The 23818-nt window shown below is 34.9% G+C and overlaps 1 protein-coding gene across 1 annotated transcript; it reads left to right on the top strand.

Annotated features, from left to right (window-relative positions):
- Nucleotides 1-17326: 17326 nt before the first annotated feature.
- LOC147537359 (3-ketoacyl-acyl carrier protein synthase III) lies at nt 17327-23770 on the top strand. The gene is made up of 8 exons (XM_086640668.1): nt 17327-18113; nt 19835-19983; nt 20730-20866; nt 21767-21872; nt 21967-22085; nt 22411-22475; nt 22561-22780; nt 23364-23770. Exons 1-8 carry the CDS (start codon nt 17932-17934, stop codon nt 23583-23585), a joined length of 1200 nt encoding a protein of 399 aa, XP_086496794.1. The 5' UTR covers nt 17327-17931; the 3' UTR covers nt 23586-23770.
- Nucleotides 23771-23818: the final 48 nt, after the last annotated feature.

Below are 23818 nucleotides of genomic sequence, written 5' to 3'. Positions count from 1 at the left end.
AAGTTTTTCAGATGATAATGATGAGGACATAGTCATTGCTGAATGTAATATGGCTATCTTATCTGGTTCTTCTACATTTGATGAAGATGATTCAATTCAAGAGTGTCATTTGGCAGTATCAACTCCTTGGTTGGCTGACACTGGGGCTTCCAGCCATATGACAAACAATAAGTCTATCATATGTAAACAATAAGTCTATCCTATGTGAACCAAAAGGCTATAAAGGCAAAGAAAGAGTCATGGTTGGAGATGGAAAGTATTTGCCTATAATGGAAACTGGTAATACTACTCTATCTATTTCTTCTCATCCTTTTAAACTAGAGAATGTTCTTCATGTGCCCAATATAAAGAAGAATTTGTTTTCTGTCTCCAAGTTTACAAATGAGAATTTTTGTTCAGTGGAGTTCCTTCCATGAGGATATAATATCAAAGACCTTCTGTCTGGTTCAATTCTAGTTGAGGGTCCTATGGTTAATGATCTATATCCTATAAATTTTACAAAACACAGTACTCCTCTGGAGGCTCATAGTGCTATTCAATGCTTGGAACCTCATCTGTGGCATTCAAGGTTGGGTCATCCATCAAAAGCTATATTGCTCCAATTGAAACATGAAGACAAGATCAAATTTAATTCTCAACAATTTGAGAATGTCTACCATTCATGTCAACTAGGTAAAAGTAAATGTCTTCTTTTTACTTCTTCATCTTCAAAATCATCACTTCCTCTTGAATTGATTCACTGTAATATATGGGGTCCAGCACCAATTCCAACCTCCTCTGGCATAAGATATTATATACTCTTCATTGATGATTATAGTAGGATTTCATGGATATATCCATTAACAGTTAGATCAGAAAGTCTGAATTGCTTTAAACATTTTAAAGCTTCAAATGAGAATCTTTTCTCTTCTAAAATTAAGAAGTTTCAAAGTAATGGTGCTTCTGAGTTGGCAAAGGGTGAATTCAAGAGATTTCTAGATGATAATGGGATTTTATTCAGGTGTTCTTGTCCATACACTCCCCAACAGAATGGTAAAGCAGAGAGGAAGAACAGACATGTCACTGAAATGGGTAATACTTTACTTATTCACTCTTGTTTACCTAAACTTTTCTGGTTTGATGCATTTTCTACTTCAGCATACATCATTAATAGGTTACCCACCCCTATACTAGAAAACATATCTCCTTATGAATGTCTTTTTCATAAAGCACCAGACAATAAATTCATGAAGGTTTTTGGTTCCACATGTTATCCTTATCTAGCTCATTCTAGAAAAGATAAACTCAGTCCTAAATCAGCACAGTGCATCTTCTTGGGTTATAGCTCTATACATAAGGGTTACAAATGCTATGATATTAACTCAGATAGGATGCACATCTCTAGACATGTGATATTTGATGAATCATCCTTCTATTTTAAAGACCATTGTCTTGATAAGTCTACATCAGTCTCTGTTCCACTATCCAAGGAAATTACACTTTCTATTCCTATGTTCACTACTCACAACCAAAATCAAACACAGTCTTTACAACTACCAACTATTTCCACTTCTAGAAATGGGTTTGTACAACCTACTCAGATAGTTGTGTCTCCTCTTAATATTGAAACTTCAACATCTTCATCTCAATCACTTCACCCTATGACCACAAGGTCAAATAGTGGTATTCAAAAACCAAAGTCCATTCCTGATTATGTTGCTCATTATTCCATTTATCATCCTCTTTCATCTGCTTTTGTGGTTGTTCTTCAAAAATTTCATGAACCAACTTCATTCAAAGAAGCATCTAAATCTGTGGAATGGGTGTAATGTTATGAAAGATGAATTCTTAGATTTACAAAAGAATGATACTTGATCTTTAGTTCCTAGAGACTCATCTATGAATGTTCTAGGATGTAAATGGGTTTACAAAGTGAAACAGAGGGTTGATGGGTCTTTAGAAAGATACAAAGCTCGTTTGGTTGCTAAGGGCTATCACCAACAAGATGGGGTTGACTTCAATGAAACTTTCAGCCATGTGGTCAAATCTACAACAGTGAGACTCATTCTAACTATAGCTGTTACAAAGTCTTGGATTATCAAACAACTTGATGTATCAAATGTTTTCTTACATGGGGTTTTAGATGAAAGGGTTTATATGGTTCAGCCACAAGGATTTGTTGATAAAGTTAATAGGAATCATGTGTGCCTGTTACACAAATCATTATATGGGTTAAAGCAGGCACCTAGAGCCTGGTTTACTAGATTTGCAAATTTTCTTCTCAAGTATGGATTTGCTAAGAGTACTACAGATCATTCTATGTTCTTTTCTTCAGCAAAATGAGGTATTGGTACTCTTACTCTATGTGGATGACATTATACTTACTGGGTCATCTTCAATTTTGATTGAATCTCTCATCAAGACCTTAAGTTTAGAATTTGCTATGAAAGACCTTGGTCAATTACATTATTTCTTGGGGATTGAGGTGATAAGAAGAAATGGTATTGGATCTATTCTACTCACTCAGAAGTACACTCTTCAAATACTTGAGAAGGCTTCAATGTTGGATTGTAAAATCAACAAAACACCTGTTGCTAGTGGGTCAAGAGTTTCAAAGCTAGATGGTGATATTTTATCTGATCCATCTTCCTATAGGAGCATAGTGGGAGCTTTACAATATCTCTCTCTCACAAGACCAAATATCTCATATGCAGTTAACTACACTGCTCAATTCATGCAGGAACCAAGATCATCTCACTACATTATTGTCAAAAAGATTTTGAGGTATTTGAAAGGGTCTCTTGGCTCTGGGATCACCATTAATCCAGGGAACTTGACTACTCTTCAATCCTATTCTGATTCAGATTGGGCAGGATGCCCTGATACTAGAAGATCAACAACTGGCTTCTGTATTTTTCTTGGTTCTACCCTCTTATCCTGGTCTTCAAAGAAGCAGCCAACTGTGGCCAGGTCTTCCACAGAGGCTGAGTACAAGTCTCTAAGTGTTGCTACTACTGAAATCTTATGGATTAGCTATCTCTTGGATGAACTTCATATGCCATTATCTAAACCTTTTCTCATCTACTGTGATAATCAAGGAGCAAAGCATATTGCCTCTAATCCTATATTTCATGCTCGCACCAAGCATATAGAAGTGGATTATCATTTCATCAGAGATCTAGTTGCTAATGGTTCACTTCAGATCAAATATATCCCTACTCATCTTCAGTTGGCTGGTATTTTCACCAAAGGTTTGCCTTTCCCAAGCTTCACCACTCTTAAGAACAAGCTGATGCACTTTGAAGAAGCATAGCTTGAGGGGGGATATAAGAGAATTAGAGGTTATATAAGAGAATTAGAGGTTATATAAGAGAATTAGAGGTCTGACTGAGCTGCCACGACTCAGCTGATTCAATAAGAGAGTTAACTCAATAGTTAGTTTGATTAAATAAGAAGTTAGAGAAGGTTAGTTATAGTTAAAGTAGTCGTTAGAGAAAGTTGTTATGGTTAACAACTTAACTAACTATTAAGAAAGTCAGTTAATCTCTTTCTCTCTGTAACAAATTATGTCTTTCTCACTCTAGATGATATAAATTGAGATCATCTTCTTTGTAATGAAATGATTGAAAAAGAGAATTAATAAAATTACAGAGTTTATCAAAGAGTTTTAGATAAATTTTCAATCAACAATATGTTATTATATAACAATGTAATAACACATATTCCCGTTACCGTGATGATCAGGGACAGAACCAGGACTAAACTCCAAGGGGGACCATTGTAATACGAACTAAATAGTTTTATTTGACAATTTATTTACAGTTTTTATTTATACCTCGCTTATAAGAAATTGTCTTTGTATATGTAATTTGAAATAAGAGTAGTTTTATCGTTTAAAACTATGATTTTAGTTAACCTCATTTTACTTTCGTCTGCTATGAACGTCTTCTAAATAGAGGTCTTGAGACTCAATATTTGCTAAATAAGTCACAATTTGCTTTTATTGTCTAATCCATGTGAATGGTTCGTCTATTTCTCAAACTCAAAAAGAAAACTAAAACTTCACGATAATGTTTAAGTTTTTAAATTCTAAGTTTTATACTACCTATATTTAACAAAAGTAAGTAATGCTCTTCATTTAAATAGAGAAAGTAGATGGTATTTGAAGCACCTCTAAAGAAGTCATAATACTAAGATTATAAATTACAATTTATGCTGTCTCAATAGATCAAACCAAAGTCATTTAGATCATAATCACACGACACAATCAGAAAGTCTTTAACACTGTATTACTACGATGTACGTATTATTTAGAATAATAGTGTGATTCTGACGAATTATTGTTATAATGTGATCGCTACGGCTAGATCGAGGGGGGCCATGACCCCTCGGGCCTAGTGATGATGCATTTTGGGTCAACTGGATTCCGCCAGCATAAAAAAGACAGGTTAGAACGTGCATTTGATATATTTGAAATATCAAAATACTTTTGAAATATCAGTAAAATATATCATTTCAAGTAATAATAATAATAATACTAAAGTAGAAGCCACCAAAATGTCAATGAAAGTCTCACATTTTTTTGTTGACAAATTTGACTCTTCTTCTACACTAGAATCCACCAAAATGTCAATGAAAGCTGAAGTCTACCAAAGTTTATGGATTTGTGAATGGCACTGACATTCGCGGACTTTGAAATGTCCATGTTTGAATGCCACTTACAATTGCGAATTTTAAAATGTCCGCGATTGAATATTGTAGACATTTGCGGACTTTAAAATGTCTGTGATTGAATGTCGTAGACATTCGCGGCTTTGAAATATCAACCAAAATCATCATTGACTACCCTTCTTAGACTATTGTACAACTCAACATACTTTAACCAAAGTCAACTTACTCTGTGACTTCTCAATCTATTTTATTATCTGTTTCACCAAAAAAAAAATATTTTATTATCTACTGTGTGACTTCTATAACTCTAGAGATACCCTTAGTTTAACTTATGCACCAAAAACAGGAAAAAGAACCTAAAAACTACAAAAGAGATTAATTTGAAATTAGACGATTGTACAACTCAACTTATTTTCATTATCTACTTCCTGACTTCTTAAACTACTTCTTTATCTGCTATGTGACTTCTATAGGTCTAGTGAAACCCTTTATTTAACTTCTGCACCAAAAACAGGAAAAGTATCTCAAAAAAACATAAAGGCTAGGAGATGGTAGGAAATCCACAAGAAAGACTAGAAAGAATACATAATGGTCAAAACAAAACAGTGGCCAGTCCAACAGATTTCCCAATGTTGGTCAACAAACATAGGGTAGTAATGGATGAGTGGGCCCAAAAGATAAAGTCTGCTTAACACATCATATGAATAATCAATTTTGAGATGAAAATCAAATTAAGCACTTTTCATTACTCTATACTCTATACTCTATACTCTATACTCTATACTCTATACTCTATACTCTATACTCCTTGTTATGAAAGATTTGATACAGAATCTTCTAAAAAATGACTAGACAACTATTGCAATTATTTTCAACAACAAAAAAAACTACTGCAATCATGATTTATGTTTCTTTTTATGAGATCAATTATGATTTATGTTGCTCTTTGTACTTCAATCTTCATCTTTCATTTCAATGGTCCAACATTTAAAACCCTATACTTTTCATACATGGAATCATAACTTAAAGACAAATATTAATTACACAAAAATGGCACTTAAAAATATCAAAATTAAGGTCGTACTATGGATTTGTGAGTTTTAACAAATTCTTGGAAGCAACAGGTAAAAACTATGTCAATTTGAAAACATAAATTTAGTCTTTTGTCTCTTTCTTCTTCCATCTTTCATTTTCCCTCTCTCGTCTTCTACATTTATTTCTTCCAAAATATTTAAAATTCTATAATTATCTCAAATTCTCCTCTAGAACTTGCTTCATCATCTTCCTCAAGTAGTCTCTCTACTCCATCAACTCGCTCTACTTCATCTTCTTCTTTAAGTTGTATCTCTACTCAGGGCCGTGTTTGGGGGAGTGTGGGCAGGGCGCCCGCACTGGGCCCCCAAACACAAAGGGCCCACTATGTATTTCTTAGAGATGTTTATAGTTATAATGGACAGAAATCTAGTTTAAACCATACAAATTGCTAGCTTAGTTGGTGAGTGGTGTGGTGTTTGATGTAGAAGTGGATTCACCGACTCAACTATCCCCCTTTGGTGATGTGGTACAACCGCTAAGAGAAAATCTCTATCATGTCTAAACGCGTGGAGTTACGCTCCAAAGCCAATGTTGAGGGACAGTCGTTGTAATCTAATTGACTTGACTTGTCGGATGACGAGTCAAACAAGTCGGACAATGCACCCGTCAACAAAGAGTAGGGCGACAAGTTAGGCAAATAGTCAGAGAACGATTCAGACGATTTAATATAGATAGCAACATCTTCCATTTATCGTTTGGGAAATTATGATCACACTTCAATAAGCCACTTGTCATGATGCAAACTCTACATTAGCAAACTTTCGCAGATAAGTTTGAGAGGCATAATTTCTACCATCGCGGATAAGTTTGGGAGATGTAATCTCAACTTTTGGAGATAAGTTTGGGAGGTGTAATCTTAGCCATTGAAGAGGAAGGTATACTCTAAAAAAATACCCTCCTCAGCTATTATATAGATATAACAAGAAGTCCCAAAACCTAAAGTTCCAACGAGGACCATCATCTTGAATCACCTTTTACAACAACCCACTCTCTCTATCCTCTTCTCTTATTCTTTTTCCTTTTGTCGTTCTCTCTGGAAACAAGACAAAGAGTTCCTTTGTCTAGGTTTCCTATAAAGAAACGGTTGGTTTTATTTCTACATCGAGATGAGGGGGAACGGAGGACAGGGAATGAGAGAGAGAGGATGAGGGTGAAAGGCATAGAGATACAAAGGAGAAAGGAAAAAAAAAGAATTTATTTTTTCGATGTCGTCGATAGGTTTCCGACTATAAAAAATGTGAGAGAGATTTAGAGTTTTCTTCTTAGCTCTCAAATTTTTTTATTTACTTTTTAAACAGATTTTCAAATATTAATTTGGTATTTACACATCAAGTACAACAATACAAAGTTTTTAAGCTATGTAAACACCTCAAAGAAGATAAAATAAGGATGAGCAAAACGCGGTCTAAATGACTAAACCAACCCCAAGCAAATCGAATTGACTAATTTTTTGGTTATATGAAACGTTGTTCGGATCGGTTGGGAAATCAATCAACCCAAACTGGTTTTGTTTGACTTCATTCTGAGACGAAAGAAAGATGGAACCCTGGGAGATGGTTGATGAAGATGGACGATAAGGACTGCGCAATATATATATCTATCATACTCGTGATCGAAAGCGACTTCAAATTCCTCGGAAACTCTCAACTATATAAGAGGCTTGGACGGTGAGCAAAATCAATTGCTTAAAAAATTTATGAAATTAAATCGCTTAAGCCGAAAAAACTAGTGTATGTTATATAAGGTTTCAAATTTGGGCCCCCATTTTGCGATCACCAACCGTAAATTTGTCCAGTATTCCAAAATGACTACCAAAACCAGATTTTTGTTAGTCAACATTAATAGTTACATTTTTTTTGTATGTCTTTCCCTATTTCTTTCAAAACTAATTTTATCATATCCTTTTCGTCTTCCTTCTTAACTGAAAGTGATCACCATCAGAGGGTCGACCAGCCACCTGTCCACGATCGTCATCAATTTTTTAAATCTCTTTATGTTTTTGTCTCACCAATACAATCACCACCATTTCTTTTTTTCCTTTTTTTCTCTGTCTACTTCCCTATCTCTTTCTACTTTTCTCTCTATGAAATCTTAATGGTATTTCTTCCTCAAGCCCTGTTAGGGTTTCTTTGCGAAGCGCTAATATGGGGTTTCAAGAAGAAAGTACATTAGGGTCTCTTGCTTCTTAGGGACATAGAGAGAAAGAGATAAATGGTGATGGTGATGGTAATGGTAGAAAAGAATAAGAGACAAACTTATTTTAAAAACACTTTTTTTATGAACATCGTCGTAGGTGGCCGATTAACCATCCGCAGGCGACCAGTTTCCGTCAATAAGGAATAAGAAAAAACATGATGGAATAAATTTTAAAGAAATGGGTCAACTCATAAATTAAGAAAAAAAAATGAGAGATAAAAATTGAGTATTTTAGGCGATTTTAAAACATTGAACATATCAATGGCCAAATTTTTCAGTTTCGTCACAAATTGGGGGCCAAGTTAGAATTAAATATATAATTTTTGGGTTCGTAGTCCAAAAATCTACACCTAAACACACATTAGTCCACCCTAATATTAATATAGGATTTTAAGCCAAAATAATAATTATAAGAGGGATTGGGCCAAACGCCCAAAAAGAAGAGGAAAATGTGAGGACAGTCCATGTCAGAAAACTCAATTAGGGGCAGGTCCAACAGGTTAAAAGGAGGGGCGGAATTACTGTTTTGGGCTTCGTTCTTTGAAAAATTACAAAAGATACCATCCCACAAAACCCGTGCAAACTCACGTTCTTCCATTTCTAGCGTGACACGTGTCTTTTTCATCTTTATCTCTTCCCAGATTTTAATTGAGTTTCTCTCTCCCATTAATTATCTCAAGAAAATTCTCTCTCTCTATAACTACTTTATATATATCTAAATTTAACTATTTATCTCTCTATTATTATTTTTCTTCTCTCAAGTTAGTTTTATGCTTTTTCTTCTCTCCAAATGCTACCATTGAAGAACTAAGATCAACAATATCAAAAATTACAGAGGCAAACAAAACAAATCCCAAAACAGACGGCTCGAAACGTAAACTATTTTACTGAAAAATGTAATAGATATTCCTTCTAATTTTTTTTTTCGGGTTTTGGTAGCAATTATGTTTTGATAACAAACTGTACAAAGAGAAATTTTCCTCATTTTTGGTAGTTTTTCATTGATTTGTTTCCATGTATTTTTTGGTGGTTTCCCATTGATTTGATTATCTCTATATTTTTTCTTCTTTTTAAACATATTTTCTCTTTCCAATTTGAACTTCTTTCCTTCTCTCAAACATTCTCTCCTTATATGATAGACAATTATAGGACATTCCTTTCAAAAAGTAAATTATTTTCAAGGAAAATCTATAGGACATTTTTCTTTGTACTGTACATTTTTTTTATTTAGTGGTCACTTTTGTACTGGGAATTATCTTCTGTACCGGGAATTATTTTATGTACTAGCCATTTGGTTATGTACTAGACACTTTCTTACTGGGAATTTTCTTGTGTACCAAGAATTATTTTATGTACTGGTCATTTGGTTATGTACTAGACACTTTTGTACTAGAAATTTTTTTGTGTGCTGGGAATTGTTTTATGTACCAGTCATTTGGTTATGTACTAGACAATTTTTGCATTGCGAATTTTCTTGTGTACCGGGAATTGTTTTATGCACCGACCATTTGGTTATGTACTAGACACTAGTAAAATTTTCGAAGTAAATTTAAGATGTTAGGTGTGACATTCTATGCATCCTACATTTCAATATTCCAACACAAAAGATGAGTAGTGAAAAATGATACAGGGAACTTATCAATGTATACTAAATATTTTTGTACACAATAAATTTCAATGTGTACAAAAAATCCGTAAAAATCCGTAAAAATATTTTTGTAAAAATCCGTAAGACATTTTTCTTTGTACTGTTTTTTATTTACTGGACACTTTTGTACTGGAAATTATCTTGTGTACCGGGAATTATTTTATGTACTAGCCATTTGGTTATGTACTAGACACTTTTGTACTGGGTATTTTTTTGTATACTGAGAATTGTTTTATGTACTGACCATTTGGTTATGTAGTAGACACTTCTGTACTGGAAATTTTCTTGTGTACCGGGAACTGTTCTATGTACTAGGCATTTGGTTATGTACAAGACACTTTTGTACTGGGAATTTTCTTGTGTACCGAGAAATGTTTTATGTACCAGTCATTTGGTTATGTACTAGATACTTTTTGTACTGAGAATTTTCTTGTGTACCGGGAATTGTTTTATGTACTGGTCATTTAGTTATGTACTGGGAATTTTCTTGTGTACCTGGAATTATTTTATGTACTAGCCTGGGAATTTTCTCTCTCCATATTTCCTATTTTTATTCTTTTTCTGTACCGAAAATTCTTTTCCAGTTTGGAATTTCTCTCCAGATTTTTCCTATTTTCGCTATCTTTAAAGTTTTATTTCTTTTTCATATTAAGTTATTTTAGAGAGAGAAAGTAAATCTAAGGCTTTGAAGAGAAGAAGAAGAAGATGTGGTTCAACTTTGAAGTTGAGTTTAGTTTCGTACAAGTTTCTGGTGTTATCAATTGATCTTGAAATTGATTAATCAGTCTTCAATCAAGAAAGAAGAAACTAAGGTCTGAACTCTTTTAAAACTGAGTAAATCGATGGAAAAAACATTAAGAGAAAAAAAAAGATGAGGTTTTGTTTTACTTCATGATTTGGATTAGAAATTTATTTAGTGTTTTACAATTATATACTTTTGCCAACAATTTGTAACTCTAAGTTGAATCAGGTTAGAAGATGATGAGCAATAGGTTTTAAGTGGAGATATTTTAGAGAGAGAAAGTAAATCTCCCATTAAGTTGAGAGAGAAACTGAGAATGAGAAATGTGAAAGAGAAAGAAAATGCGTTAATTAGAGAGAGAGATTTGGAAAGGGTAAAAAGAGAAAAAAAAAAAACACAACTTCCAAAACACCTTTTTACTTGGGATACCACAAAAGCTGAAATTTGGACCTGCACCTCATATTTCATCTATGGTGGAGGAGAACCTTATTAACCCACTAATATTTGGTCCTTCAACTCAAAAAGACTAATTATAATGAATATTTAGTCCAAATTGACCCATCTCTATAGAAAAAACAGATCTCTATCATTTCTATTTAATCATAATACTCATTATAACCTTTTATATAAGAAAAACCCACTTTTGAAAATCAATCTCCAAAATTCTCTTTCTTTTTTTTATCAAATTTTTTCGATTGATTTCAAACTTACTATCTGTTTCGTAATATATACGTTATTTAGTATCAATTACGTATATTTCTACAACAAAACACATGTAGTATAATTAAAGTATGTCTAGATGTCAAAGTTACAGTGTTTTTCTGTTCATATATTATTGTTTTGTTTCATAAATAACTTTTATTTACTGTTAAAGTTTATACTTTATTTCATTTTTTTTATATGTGTCATACTAACACATTATGTATCAACAATGTTTCTTCCAAAAGAGAAAAGGACTAAAATCCTACTTTCTGGGAAGATTGGACCCTGATCCCTTTTTGAATATTATTTTGGGCAAAATCCGTGGACCCTTAAATATAATATTATAGAGATTATTCTTGGGTTTTTCCCTGATTAGCCCCCTATAGTGTGACCAGTTTCCTAAGTGGCCCCTTAAGTTTTCATAAATGTTGAGATTGTCTCTGTCGTATTTTTGATGCATTAGTAAAAAGTCAAATTTGAATTTTCCAATTCTACTTTTTTGTCTTTTTCTTTTAAACTTCTCTCTTTTAGCATTTTATCTTCTTCTTCTCTTTCTCCTCCATAAGAGGACATCCTTTAATGGAGATCTAAAAAAAAAGAAAATTAGAAATTCAAATTTAAAAACACTCATTCTCTTAATTTTCTCTCTCTTTTCTAATTTCTTTTTTATACTTCACCATATAGAAATGCATGATCTTTAGTAGATCCAGAACCATTATTTTGTTTGAATCGGATTATTTAGGTGTCGATTAAGTCAATCGAGCTAATAAACCAAGGACGACAGTGTATAACATAAAAAAAAATTAATGTTCCCACAATCTAAAAATGTATAATCGGATATGAGACTCAGTAAGAGAAATCAAAGAATATTGAGCTAATTAGGATACAACTACTTAGATCAACAAAATATCACATCAGTTACTCCAAATCAATTATTTAAAACGCTAATGAGAATCTAAAAAAACCTAGAGAGAAAGATAGATCGTGTTCAACCAAATCCATCTAAACGAAATTCAAAAGGGCATATTATAATGTGGAAGATCATGTTCAACCAAAAACATTGCATTTGATTTTACTGAAACTCCGGGCTTTTATTAAGTGGTCAAACAATATTTTCTTTTCTTATTGATAGATCTTCTTCTTGTATAGTTTCTTATCCTGATACATTATCTTAGATCTTGGACGAAGGAGATTGAATAACTTCCTTACAAAGTAGTCCAAAAGATATATTATGGAACAGATCCATATTCTTCATGAGCAGACCAAGATTTGGGTTTGTTCTTGTTTGTTCATCAAGAACATAAAAGAAAAAATTTGGAGAAGAAAAAATTTTAGGAGAAGAAATTAAGAGAAGAGGAGGAGAATGAGTGTTCTAAATTTAAATTTGAAAAAATAACTTTTGAGGACCTCTATTAATGAAAGCGTTCTAATAAAAAGAGAAATAAAAGAAGATGAAGATAAAAAAGTTAAAAGAGATAAATACAAGGGAGTAAAGCAAAATAAAAAAAAGGGTTATTTCCCTAATGGCCCCCTACTTTGTGACCAGCTTCCCGCCTGGCCCCCTACTTTACAAGAAATACCCATATGGCCCCCTTCCGTTATAACACCGTCACTCTCTCTCTTCCATTTCTTTTCTCTCTCCTCCAGCATGTTTTTTCTCTCTGCCACCTCGTTAACACCAGCCAACTCATCATCTTCTCCGGGAAGGTCGCCGGCCGACCAATTTTCCGGCCGGCGACCTTCAAACCTAAAAAAAAAAAAATATATTTTTTATTTCATCTCTCCTCTCTCTCTCTAAAAAAAAAAAAAAATTTTTTTTTTTTTTGAAAATCTCTCACCTCTCTCTCTCTAAACTCCGGCGAAGGAAAACTTCGCCGGAGTTAGGTCTGTTCATCACGAACAGACCAGATCAGGGTCTGTTCGTGATGAACAGACCCAGATCTGGGTCTGTCCGTGATGAACAGACCCAGGTTTGTTCATCACGAACAGACCAGATCTGGTCTGTTCGTGATGAACAGACCTAACTCCGGCGAAGTTTTCCTTCGCCGGAGTTTAGAGAGAGAGAGAGGTGAGAGATTTTCAAAAAAAAAAATTTTTTTTTTTTTTTTTTTAGAGAGAGAGAGAGGAGAGATAAAATAAAAAATAAATTTTTTTTTTTTAGGTTTGAAGGTCGCCGGCCGGAAAATTGGTCGGCCGGCGACCTTCCCGGAGAAGATGATGAGTTGGCTGGTGTTAACGAGGTGGCAGAGAGAGAAAACATGCTGGAGGAGAGAGAAAAGAAAGGGAAGAGAGAGAGTGACGGTGTTATAACGGAAGGGGGCCATATGGGTATTTCTTGTAAAGTAGGGGGCCAGGCGGGAAGCTGGTCACAAAGTAGGGGGCCATTAGGGAAATAACCCTAAAAAAAAGACAAAAGGGTAGAATTAGAAATTTCAAAATTTGACTTTTTAGTCAATGTAACAAAACGCAAAAGAGGACCATCTCGGTGTTTATGCAAACTTAAGGGGCCATGCGGAAAGCTGGTGACATTTTAGGGGGCCAATCGAGAAATGACCATGAAAGATAAGAAAAATACTTTAAATAATTCAAGACTAGAATGTGTTTATGCTCTACATTCTAATATTTTTCTTTATCTTAAGTCAGGTTAATTAAGATTAGAATTGAACTATCAAAATAAAGTTGTCAAAACAAATTAAAATATGTTATACGTTGTGGCTACCCAAAGCCTATATGAGTTATAAGTTGTGGATGCCCTAAGTGTATATGAAATTGGTGCCTAAAGGGTTAATATTGCCCCTTAAAACCACCTATTAGAAATTGAGAATAATAGGTGGTGGGTTTTGGTGCCACCTAGTATTCTAAGCGGAATCTCAGACATCTAATCTGTCAAATACTAGTTACAAGGATCACATGCAAGAATTAAAGATGAACTAGAATAATATAGTAGATTACCTTAATCGATTTTCCTCGAACTAAATTCGATGCCTTTACCCCGAAAATGAGAGCTTAAATTGTAGCTCCTCTACTTGAGACACCCGAGCAAGTTTACTTGATCTCCCTTATTTAATGTCAGCTAAGACCTTATTGAAGTTTGAGAAGAAGAACTTCTTTCTTCTTTGACTATATAGATAGTTGGGAGTCTTCTCTCTAAAATCTCCATCTCCACTTGATGTTGTAGAGATTGATTTTCTTTAGAAAAAATTCCACCAATTTTCTGTTCAATAAGGACCACAGAAAAGATAAGACTCAAAAACTTTTTCTGAGCAGGACTCCAGATGGGATATTTGTCCCGTCTGGACTCCTTATTGTGGTCGGCCAGGCAGCCCCTTTAGTGGGTTGGGCCCGCCCACTTCGTATGGTCAGCCATAACATGGCCAACCCATTCTCCTTTTGGTTCGGGCTCATTTTCAGGCCCGGTTCTTCCTATTTAACGGGACTGACGTTTTTTGACATCAGCAATAGTAATATTATAGTTTTTATCTAATCTCATATCACTTCATATTTTATTGTTACACGTTAACATCATGAATCTCTAGCCAGCTAAAGAAGTTATTTTATCCGTTTATCAATGTTGAACAAATTAGGTCGTAACCGTGTCGTTTGTCGACGTAAATATCGACGAAAAATCAACTAAACTAAGTCGTCACTCTGTCCGGTGAAAGGTATATTTTTTTTCTATTTCAAGATGTCTAACCTCGCTAAACTTGAATTTACAACTCTAGACATAACGGGGAAAAATTACATGGTGCGGGATGTCGAAGCAAGATTGATTCTAATTGAAATATGAAAATCTTCTGAATACCATTGTTGAAGGATATAATGCAGGATTGCAGACTCATGCTTTAATTTTTTTGTGACATCACATACATGATGACCTAAAATCAGAATATTTGTATGTGGAAGAGTCGTTGGCCTTATAGAATATCCTAAAAGATAGATATCATCACCTGAAGATAGTCATCCTTCTGAAAGTTCATAATGATTTTATAAATCTCCGACTACAAGATTTTAGCTCTATCATATAATTATAGTCTTTGTAAAATTGTTTCATGACTAAAAGTAGGAGATATAATTAGTGATGAATAAATGATTGTTAAAACATTGAGTGTGTTTCATGCCTCAGATATAGTCCTACAGTCACATTACCGGGACGTCTTTTCTCTAAATTCTGTCAGTTACTAAATCTGTCTTCTGCTCAATGAACAAAACAACCAGTTGTTGTTACACAACCATGAATCTCAACCCACAGGGTCCGCACTTGTGCCTGAAGCACATGCAATATTGTCAAATGATCATGAAAGGAAACAAAAATACAAAGAAATACGTGGTCCTGGAGAAATCACCAACATGCATCCCGCACGAACAAATGAGAAAGAAATAACTGGCAAAACCCTCACCACCAGAAGTGGGAAAAGGGAGAAAATTGTCTCTCCCAAAGCTCATAAAGGCGCATGTGTATCTTTATGCTATGGAAGGTCACTGATCTTGTGCCTGTGGCACGACAAAACACTTGGTTGACCTATGTCAAGCTTCTCTAAAATTTAAAGGTGCACTAGGGATTAATCTCATGGAGCTTGATCTACCATTTTGTATTGGAGATTATTTCCCTGAAGGAGTCAATCAATCAGATGATATGTTTAATATTACTGACTAGTGTATTAACTTTTCTAACTGTTATACTATAATACATAAAATAACTTTTGTTTGTAAGGTATTAGACCTTAGCTTGTATGTTTGTGATAGTTTTGTTTATATTATCAATATAAATATTCTGGTATGAATCTTACATTATAATCTTTATTTTTATGAAAATGTATGGGTTCTAGGAAAAACATATCTAAACATGATGAGAGAAATTTGTGTATCAGATAATGGGATCGCAAATTTGATACTTCGAAATACAAAATATTTCTTGACCTTAAAACTATTTGAGGCAAATACGAATACTATCGCCGACTCATTAAGTCTTATAAAAGACTTCGAAAGAGCTACTATAATATTGTCCCGTGGGACAAAACTAATTAATGACGATGCTCTATATTCAACTAGATCCCTGAAGAACCTGTTAAGTTTTAAGGGCATACGTCAAAATAGATATCACGCCGAAATTGTGTGTTCTAGAAAGACTAGAAACTCTTTATTTTGGCTTACATTTTACACAAATTAAAACAGTTGAATAGTATGTCGTTGTCAACCAGAAGTTGCACGATCTACATACTTTTAAGATTTGTCATGAACGACTAAGACACCCAAGATCTACCATGGTGAGTGGAATAATAAAAAAAAAAACTCTCATGGACATCCTCTCCGGAATCAGAAGCTTCTGATATGACAAAAAATTTACTTGCATTGCTCGCTCATTGGGATAGTTGATTACTCGTCCATCCCTGATAAAAGTTCATACCGAATCTCCCAAATTGTGAAAAGGATTCAAGGTGATATATGTGCCTGTTACACCAGTAGTATGGAAAACTTAAATATTTTATAGTATTAATTGATTCATCAACTAGATGGTCTCATGTTAATCTGCTTCCGACTCGGAATCAAGCATTTGCGAAGTTACTGGCTCAGTTAATTCGTTTACGAACCCACTTTCCTTCAATTAAGCCGACTCGTTTGGATGAAACATGGTAGTTTATATCAAGTACTGTTGATTCATCTTGTCTCTGTTGGAATAATTGTTGAACATCTCGTAGCTCATGTTCATACTTATAATGGTCTAGCTGAATTACCCATTAAGCATATCCAACTGATTGCGAAACATATGTTATAAATTACCTGTTACTGCATAGGGACGACCTACATTCTTCCGTGTTGCAACCTTGATTAGGTCACGCTCTTTATTAAATAACCAAGGCTCATCTTTGCGATATGTCTAAGGCCAACAATCAAACATATCTCATTTGCATATTTTTGGATGTGGCTGCCAAAAGTATATATAAGTTATAAGTTGTGGCTGCCCAAAATCTATATGCTATGGGTGCCTAAAGGGTTACTATCGCCCCTTAAAAACCACCCATTAGAAATTGAGAATAAGAGGTCCAATGTGATTCATGGCTTTGGCCCGAAGCATCAAAGAGGCGGTTTTCGATTGTGGGTTTAGGAAAGACGGACCGACTAAAGCTCACTTACATCCTCTCTTACGTCCACTATATATACCCATACTCTCCATTAGTATTGATATACTTTTGGATGGTATCTTTTTCCCCTCATACTTTTAACGTGTAATTTCCATCCTTATTGTGAGCCTTGAGTGAGTATTTAATGAAGAGTGTAACAACTATATTTATATTATAGTTTCTGTCATTTCTCTGCCACTTTCTAATTTGGTATAACAAAATAATCTTTTTTTTAGCTTTTTTTTCATGTTCAGTTTGGTTGGATTGTTTAACCGAGCTTAATCAAATCACATTGATGAAGTTGGTTGACACTTTGATTGGTTCGACAATCAACATTGACTTATATTTAACCAAACCAAACGAAAATTAATTGATTTGGTTGTGGCTCGCTGCTCGTCCACAATGGTCGGCAATCAACGGTGACTCAGGTTGGAACAACCCAATAGAATTGATTGAGAGTTTAGAGAATAGTTTTAGCAAGAGATTTTGGGCACTCGGGGCACTCGGGGCACTCTTTCTCCCTGTCCCTTCTGTGTATGCTTGGTCAGGTTAGGAACTTTGGATCTTCCGTCTCGCTTCGGGCTCTCCGAACACATTCACTACTCTCCCTCCTTCTGTAACTCCTCATTTCTCCTCTCTCTCTCTTCCCCATCTCTCTTTCTCTCTCTAAATTTATGGGTTCTCTCCATCTTCACATTCTATTTCTCTCTTCCAGCTAGAAATCCTTCAACTTCATATTTCTTCTTCTTCTTCTTCTTCTCACTCTGCATGTATTAGAAATGACAACTGCATCTGGGTTTATTTCTCCTTCATTTCCCACTCTTAAACAAACAAATCTATCTCCTTTAAGCCTTTCTCGATCTGGGTTTTACTCCTTTAAGAGAATTTCTAACAATATATTTCGTTGTAGCGCTGTTCAAGGTGTTGAAAAACATTCCCCTTCTGAATCTCCTATACCCAGGTCAGTTTTTCTTCTACCCTTTCTTAATTCCTCATTTTATCAACTTATTTTGGTTCTCAAATTGATATTCTGTTTGATTGTTAATCTGTATTTTTCATTTTCTTTCATGGGTTAGATTTGTTCTTGGTATTCTTTTCTTTTTATCTTAGATCGATTTCAGATTTACTGATTTGCTAATTTCAAGTTTGATTCAGTTCAAATGTATGGTTTCTTCCCCATTTCAAATTCTCAAGACTCATTATGACCCAAATTTGATTCAAATTAGTAATCTGATTCTAAGAAAATATTTTGAACTCAAAGTAGTTGGTTGGTATGATTTGTATGTGCAATAGATGAACATGCAGTGATTTAAGTCTAAAGTACATATATGAAAAAGTTTACTTGTATGAGTAATTGAATTTTCAGTATGCCCATGATGATCTATGGGATGCATTAGAACTGTTTCCGGATCAAGGTGTTAGTTTGATTCTTAGGACGAACTTAGACTGTTATCGTGCTTCCGTTTTCTAAAAGAAAGCTTCGGTTTTTACCTTATCCTCAATCTCAATAGCAATTAAGAACTTCAGGTCATTTAGCAATGGAGTGTTTCTCGTATATGCTAATTGATAGAAAGAGTTGAGGAGGACATTGAGCACGAAGAACACTCTTAATTAGGGCAATGTAAGGCCCTTGAAATGTTAGAATGTAACTTGAACTATGGTAATGATATCAAGGAGTCCTATACCCAACATTTTAATCTAAAGCAAATCCAAGCTTTGCATTCAATCTTATTGTCTGTTCTCTGTTTGGGTTTTTGTAATCCATTCTGGTCTGGGAGACCTAGGCATGACTAGCATATTTGATAATTAAACGTGTATTCAACCGAGTGTGACAGTTACTCTTTTGCTGGCTGACTGTGGCTTAACGTTTTACTCGTATCTGCTCAATCTGCCATTTTGACCTAATTCAGTACTTTCAAACAGTATAGTTTATATTAATAAAGAACTTGTGTCGAATTTGACCTAGTCGGTTTTCACCCATGCTCTTCGTTCAAGTAGGTTCTAGACGGACAGAGCTCTGTATAACTCCCATGCAACTTTCAAACTTGAAGAAAGTGTTCCAATAATTTGCAGATCTTGGACTGATAAATTAGTATAATTTGACCACATGTTAAGGTTTGGGATTGGAAAAGCACACGCGGTACTTGAAGAATGTGCAAATGTTAACTAAAGACACTAACAAAATCGTTATCCTTTCCTGCGACGTACTTTGTTGCTGAAGAATAAATACAGGATTCGGATAACTACATTTATGCACTTAAACTCATACATTTTCGGCTAATTCCTCAGCACACTTCAGTTCATTCAGCCTACTAGTTTACAGCTAATGTGGTTGTGCATTTTCTCAACATTCTGGTAACTCCATGAATAAGAAAATAACAGGCTTCCTTTCTATTTCACGACCTACTCATTTAAAGAATTTTTCTTCAAATTTGCAAAATCATCATTTATGTGTTCCAAGTTATCTTTCAAATTATTTTCGAAATTTGAACGTTTTGAAATGAAAAGTTGGAATTGTTTCCAACTTCCACGAATTATAGTTATTTATCAACCTTGCTGCCTTTAAATTTCTACCTCAATTTTATTGTCGGACAATATTTTCCTTATCTGAGTCAGATACATGAAGGTCCTGGGACCTGAAGTTCATTTCCTGTTCTTTTGTTTGACAAGAGGTTTCTGCAGATATGTTGCTCAAGGTTGCAAGCTGGTTGGGTGTGGGTCTGCAGTGCCAAGTCTTATGATTTCAAACGATGACCTATCAAGTATTGTTGACACTAATGATGAATGGATATCTGTCCGTACTGGGATTCGTAATCGACGAGTTCTTTCAGGTAAGTTCATTCCCCATGCTTATTTCTCCCATCTCCCCTCAATGTTGTCAGGAGGATGTTTATATCTTATGGATTTTGATCAATATACATCCTAGGTCATATTCATTTCATTGTCCAAAAGATGATCCTTAAAAATATTAAGGTTGCATCTCTATTCTCTAGCTATGTAAGATGGATAGCCATACAGTTATCAGCACCGATACGAGGTATCAGATAACGTGAGTGGAAAAGGCAAAACACGTACAGTCGTGTGTCTGTATCTGTGTATTATTGCATTGTTGATTAGGTTAGAATCATTAGATCAGACCCTATGTTTTAATACAATTTTATTACTTTTTAATTGACCATTATAACGTTATACATATAGAACACTAACCTAAAGTGATATCCTTTTTACTGTAACGTGATTATGTCCAAGTACAAGCAATTTGTACATAAGAAAAATCACATTGTATTCGTTGAAGTGACAACGAGTACCCAGCATGAGTATTGAAGTATATGATATGGCAAAAAAAAAAAAAATTCAAAAAAAAAATGGCAAAGAAAAGGTTACTAAAAAATATTTGCCATGGTTCACTGCTCACTGGTCATCTTCTAATCGAGTTTTTCTTCGATAACGTTAATTTCCTTGTCCCGTTAAATAGGGAACATAGCATAGAAAAATATTACCAACATATACTTGTATCCTATAGATGACTAATCATATTAGGATTCTTGTTGTCTTTGTTCTTCTTATGTTTTATTAGGGAAAGATAGTTTGACAGGATTGGCTGAAGAAGCAGCAAGGAGAGCTCTTCAGATGGCGCAAGTTGAACCTGATGACGTAGATCTCATCCTTATGTGTACATCTACACCAGAGGATCTTTTCGGTAGTGCTCCTCAGGTATGACTCAGATAAATACTTTGTGATCTTTTTGAAAATTTACTATATGTAGATTATGTAGTACTACACGTCATAAAACGGGAAACATTCCACTTGAAGTAAGCTTTTGGAGCATTAATAGGATGATAGTTCCATTTCGTCATGTGGTTGCATTAGTTGGACGTAGATTTATGTTTTGTTTTTCTAGTTATTCTATTAGTGTTACTTCTAGTTAGAGACACGAGCGATCAAAATGATCACAGGAGAAAGTGATGTCCCTATACAAAAACTTTCCAAAAATAGATGGAAAGTACTTGAGACAAAACAACCATGGAAAATATACTTAGTTCCTTCATCCAAATGGCTATCATATTCCTTTATCAAGAAGAAGCTGAGATGTTCTGCTATCTGTTAGCTAACTGAAGTATGTCTGATGTACTTGTTTAAATCAATATCGGAAGTTCGGAACAACTTAATTTTGTAAGTATTGTAAAATTAGTTAATTTGTAGTACTTGTTTGACCATCATACACTTGTGTGTAACGTTCGAATAAATGTTCATACCAGTACTCCCTGATTCTCTATTCTAGGTAATCTTCTGATTAACTAGTTAAAATACTTGATGTATATGCATATGGGGATGGCATTTTATGTCTAGGCCTCTAGGGTTCTCAGAGTGACCCAGTCTAGGATAGCTTACAAAAAGGTATGCGCCTACCGTACCACTTACCACATAATGTGGCTGACTGCCTTAATCAGCTGAATGAGAGGAAACAATTAAATCTTATCAGACCCTAGAATCATAAATACACTCACTTTGACTTTTAACTTATGTTTATAAACGTAAAAGTAGTTTCGTATATTGAGTTCTACACTGATACTGATTATAGTAACTCCAATTCGACGAATCTCATAATGTCAGATCCAAAAAGCATTGGGGTGCAAGAGGAACCCATTGTCATATGATATTACAGCTGCATGTAGTGGGTTCGTCCTTGGTTTACTCTCAGCTGCTTGTCATATAAGAGGTACTAAACATCAGAAAATATGGCAGCAAATTAGTTTATAATTTCATTTAACTCGCAGTTTATGTGATTAAACCTTTGGCTGTCCAAATTACAGGAGGCGGGTTTAAAAATGTTCTAGTAATTGGTGCTGATGCTCTTTCCCGATACGTGGATTGGACTGATAGAGGAAGTTGTATTCTCTTTGGTGATGCTGCTGGTGCTGTATTAGTACAGGTGCATCATTCTTGGTCCCGTTTTCTTCTTTAGCCTTTTGTATATCTTGTTTCGAGATTATTAGTTTCTTGCCTTCTGCTGCCTCTTAGTTCTTATGTTCGATTTCGAGGGTCTCTTCTTTTTATCGTTACTAATTTTTCTTTCATTTTCTGGAACCAACATATCTAATATTGACAAGAAGCTGTATATATATATATATATATATATAATGCACACTCGTCGGGTTGACTGACTTCTGAGTCACTAGACTGGCACGAGGCTCGGGCTTCGCTACCTAAGACTGCATCAAAACTTGATTTATCTTTTGATGCCATAATTCGTGCAGGCTTGTGATGGCAGCGAAGACGGGTTGTTTGGATTTGACTTCCACAGTGACGGTGATGGGCAAAAGTATGATAACTACCTCTATGACTATGTCGTATCTAATTTCTGCAATAGACAGTGAGATCAAGCACTGACATGCATACTCGTGCAGGCACTTGAATGCGACAATGAGAGAAGATAAAACAGATGAGTTGGGCTCTAATGGTTCAGCGGTAGATTTCCCCCCTAAACGTTCTGCTTATTCGTGCATCCAAATGAATGGCAAAGAGGTTTTCCGTTTTGCTGTTAAGTCTGTGCCACAGACCATCGAATCTGCCCTGGAAAAATCTGGTCTCACAAGTTCCAACATTGACTGGTTACTTCTTCACCAGGTATAGTGTGTAATATAAAAAGAAAAACAATCTGATACGTCATTCTTAGCACAAATTTATTATGTAGTTTATCTCATAGTCAAGTTAGCCCACTTAGCTAGGTACTGGGACTACGCCCATGGTCGAGAACCAGAGGAACCTGAGCAGGTTAGATCGGCCTAGCACCTGAGTAATTCGGGAATTTGACTTGGTACATGGGTTTACCCTTAGGTGGTCTATGGGGTTACCGTTGGTCGATTCCACCGTTTCCACTCCAAACCACTGAGTTGTTACATTTGAAACTTTGAATATCTGGAGTTCAGTTTGAGTTGTTAGAGCAGAATTTATAACCCATATATAAACATATACTTACTTTATGTGGTATATATATACATATGTGGGTGAAAATTTGGTTGAAACTCAATCTAGGTATTCCTCTTGGATTGGTGCTGATCAGGATCGAGCCTTTCTCCCGATCCTGCACACCCCCAACCACAACCCCAACAACACACAGAGTCTCCAAGTAGTGGCAGCTATGAACTGCCCCCATTCTGTTGAAGTATTTCCCGCGAAAGACGTTAATAATAGTAATTGGTTGATGCAGGCAAACCAAAGGATAATTGACGCAGTTTCAACGCGTTTACAAATCCCACCAGAAAGGGTTATTTCGAATCTGGCAAATTACGGAAATACAAGTGCTGCATCGATTCCATTGGCATTAGACGAAGCTGTTAGAAGTGGGAAGGTAAAACCAGGAAACATTATCGCCGCTGCTGGTTTTGGTGCTGGTCTTACGTGGGGTTCGACAATTATTCGATGGGGATGAAAAGAAAGGAAAGAAAACGGAGGATTTGCAAACCCAAATTGTCGATTTCCATTTATGTTTCAGGAGATAGTCGACCTAGTTTGATTATGATCGGATTTCCATCTACCTTTTATTATGGATTTTGTGAAACAGTGACAAGTCTCTTAGACTCTGCAAATAATTTAATTCTTTTGTTTTCTTCTCCATTTTCATACTAGATTTCTGGCTTGATTAGTAAGATTGTGAACTGATCA

Source organism: Eschscholzia californica, unplaced genomic scaffold, assembly GCF_041429995.1.
Source record: "Eschscholzia californica isolate CP2 unplaced genomic scaffold, dmEscCali1.0.p SCAF_5, whole genome shotgun sequence".
NCBI classification, from domain to species: Eukaryota; Viridiplantae; Streptophyta; class Magnoliopsida; order Ranunculales; family Papaveraceae; genus Eschscholzia; species Eschscholzia californica.
The sequence above is the reverse complement of the archived record's forward strand: the minus strand, read 5'-3'. Positions and strand labels throughout refer to the sequence as shown.

Excerpts from the sequence above, each read along its gene's own strand:
- LOC147537359 (XM_086640668.1), top strand. The coding sequence starts at position 17,932 with ATGACAACTGCATCTGGGTTTATTTCTCCTTCATTTCCCACTCTTAAA. Across the intron at positions 19,984-20,729 it reads TAATCGACGAGTTCTTTCAG|GGAAAGATAGTTTGACAGGA; the intron begins GTAAGTTCATTC and ends ATGTTTTATTAG. Across the intron at positions 21,873-21,966 it reads AGCTGCTTGTCATATAAGAG|GAGGCGGGTTTAAAAATGTT; the intron begins GTACTAAACATC and ends TCCAAATTACAG.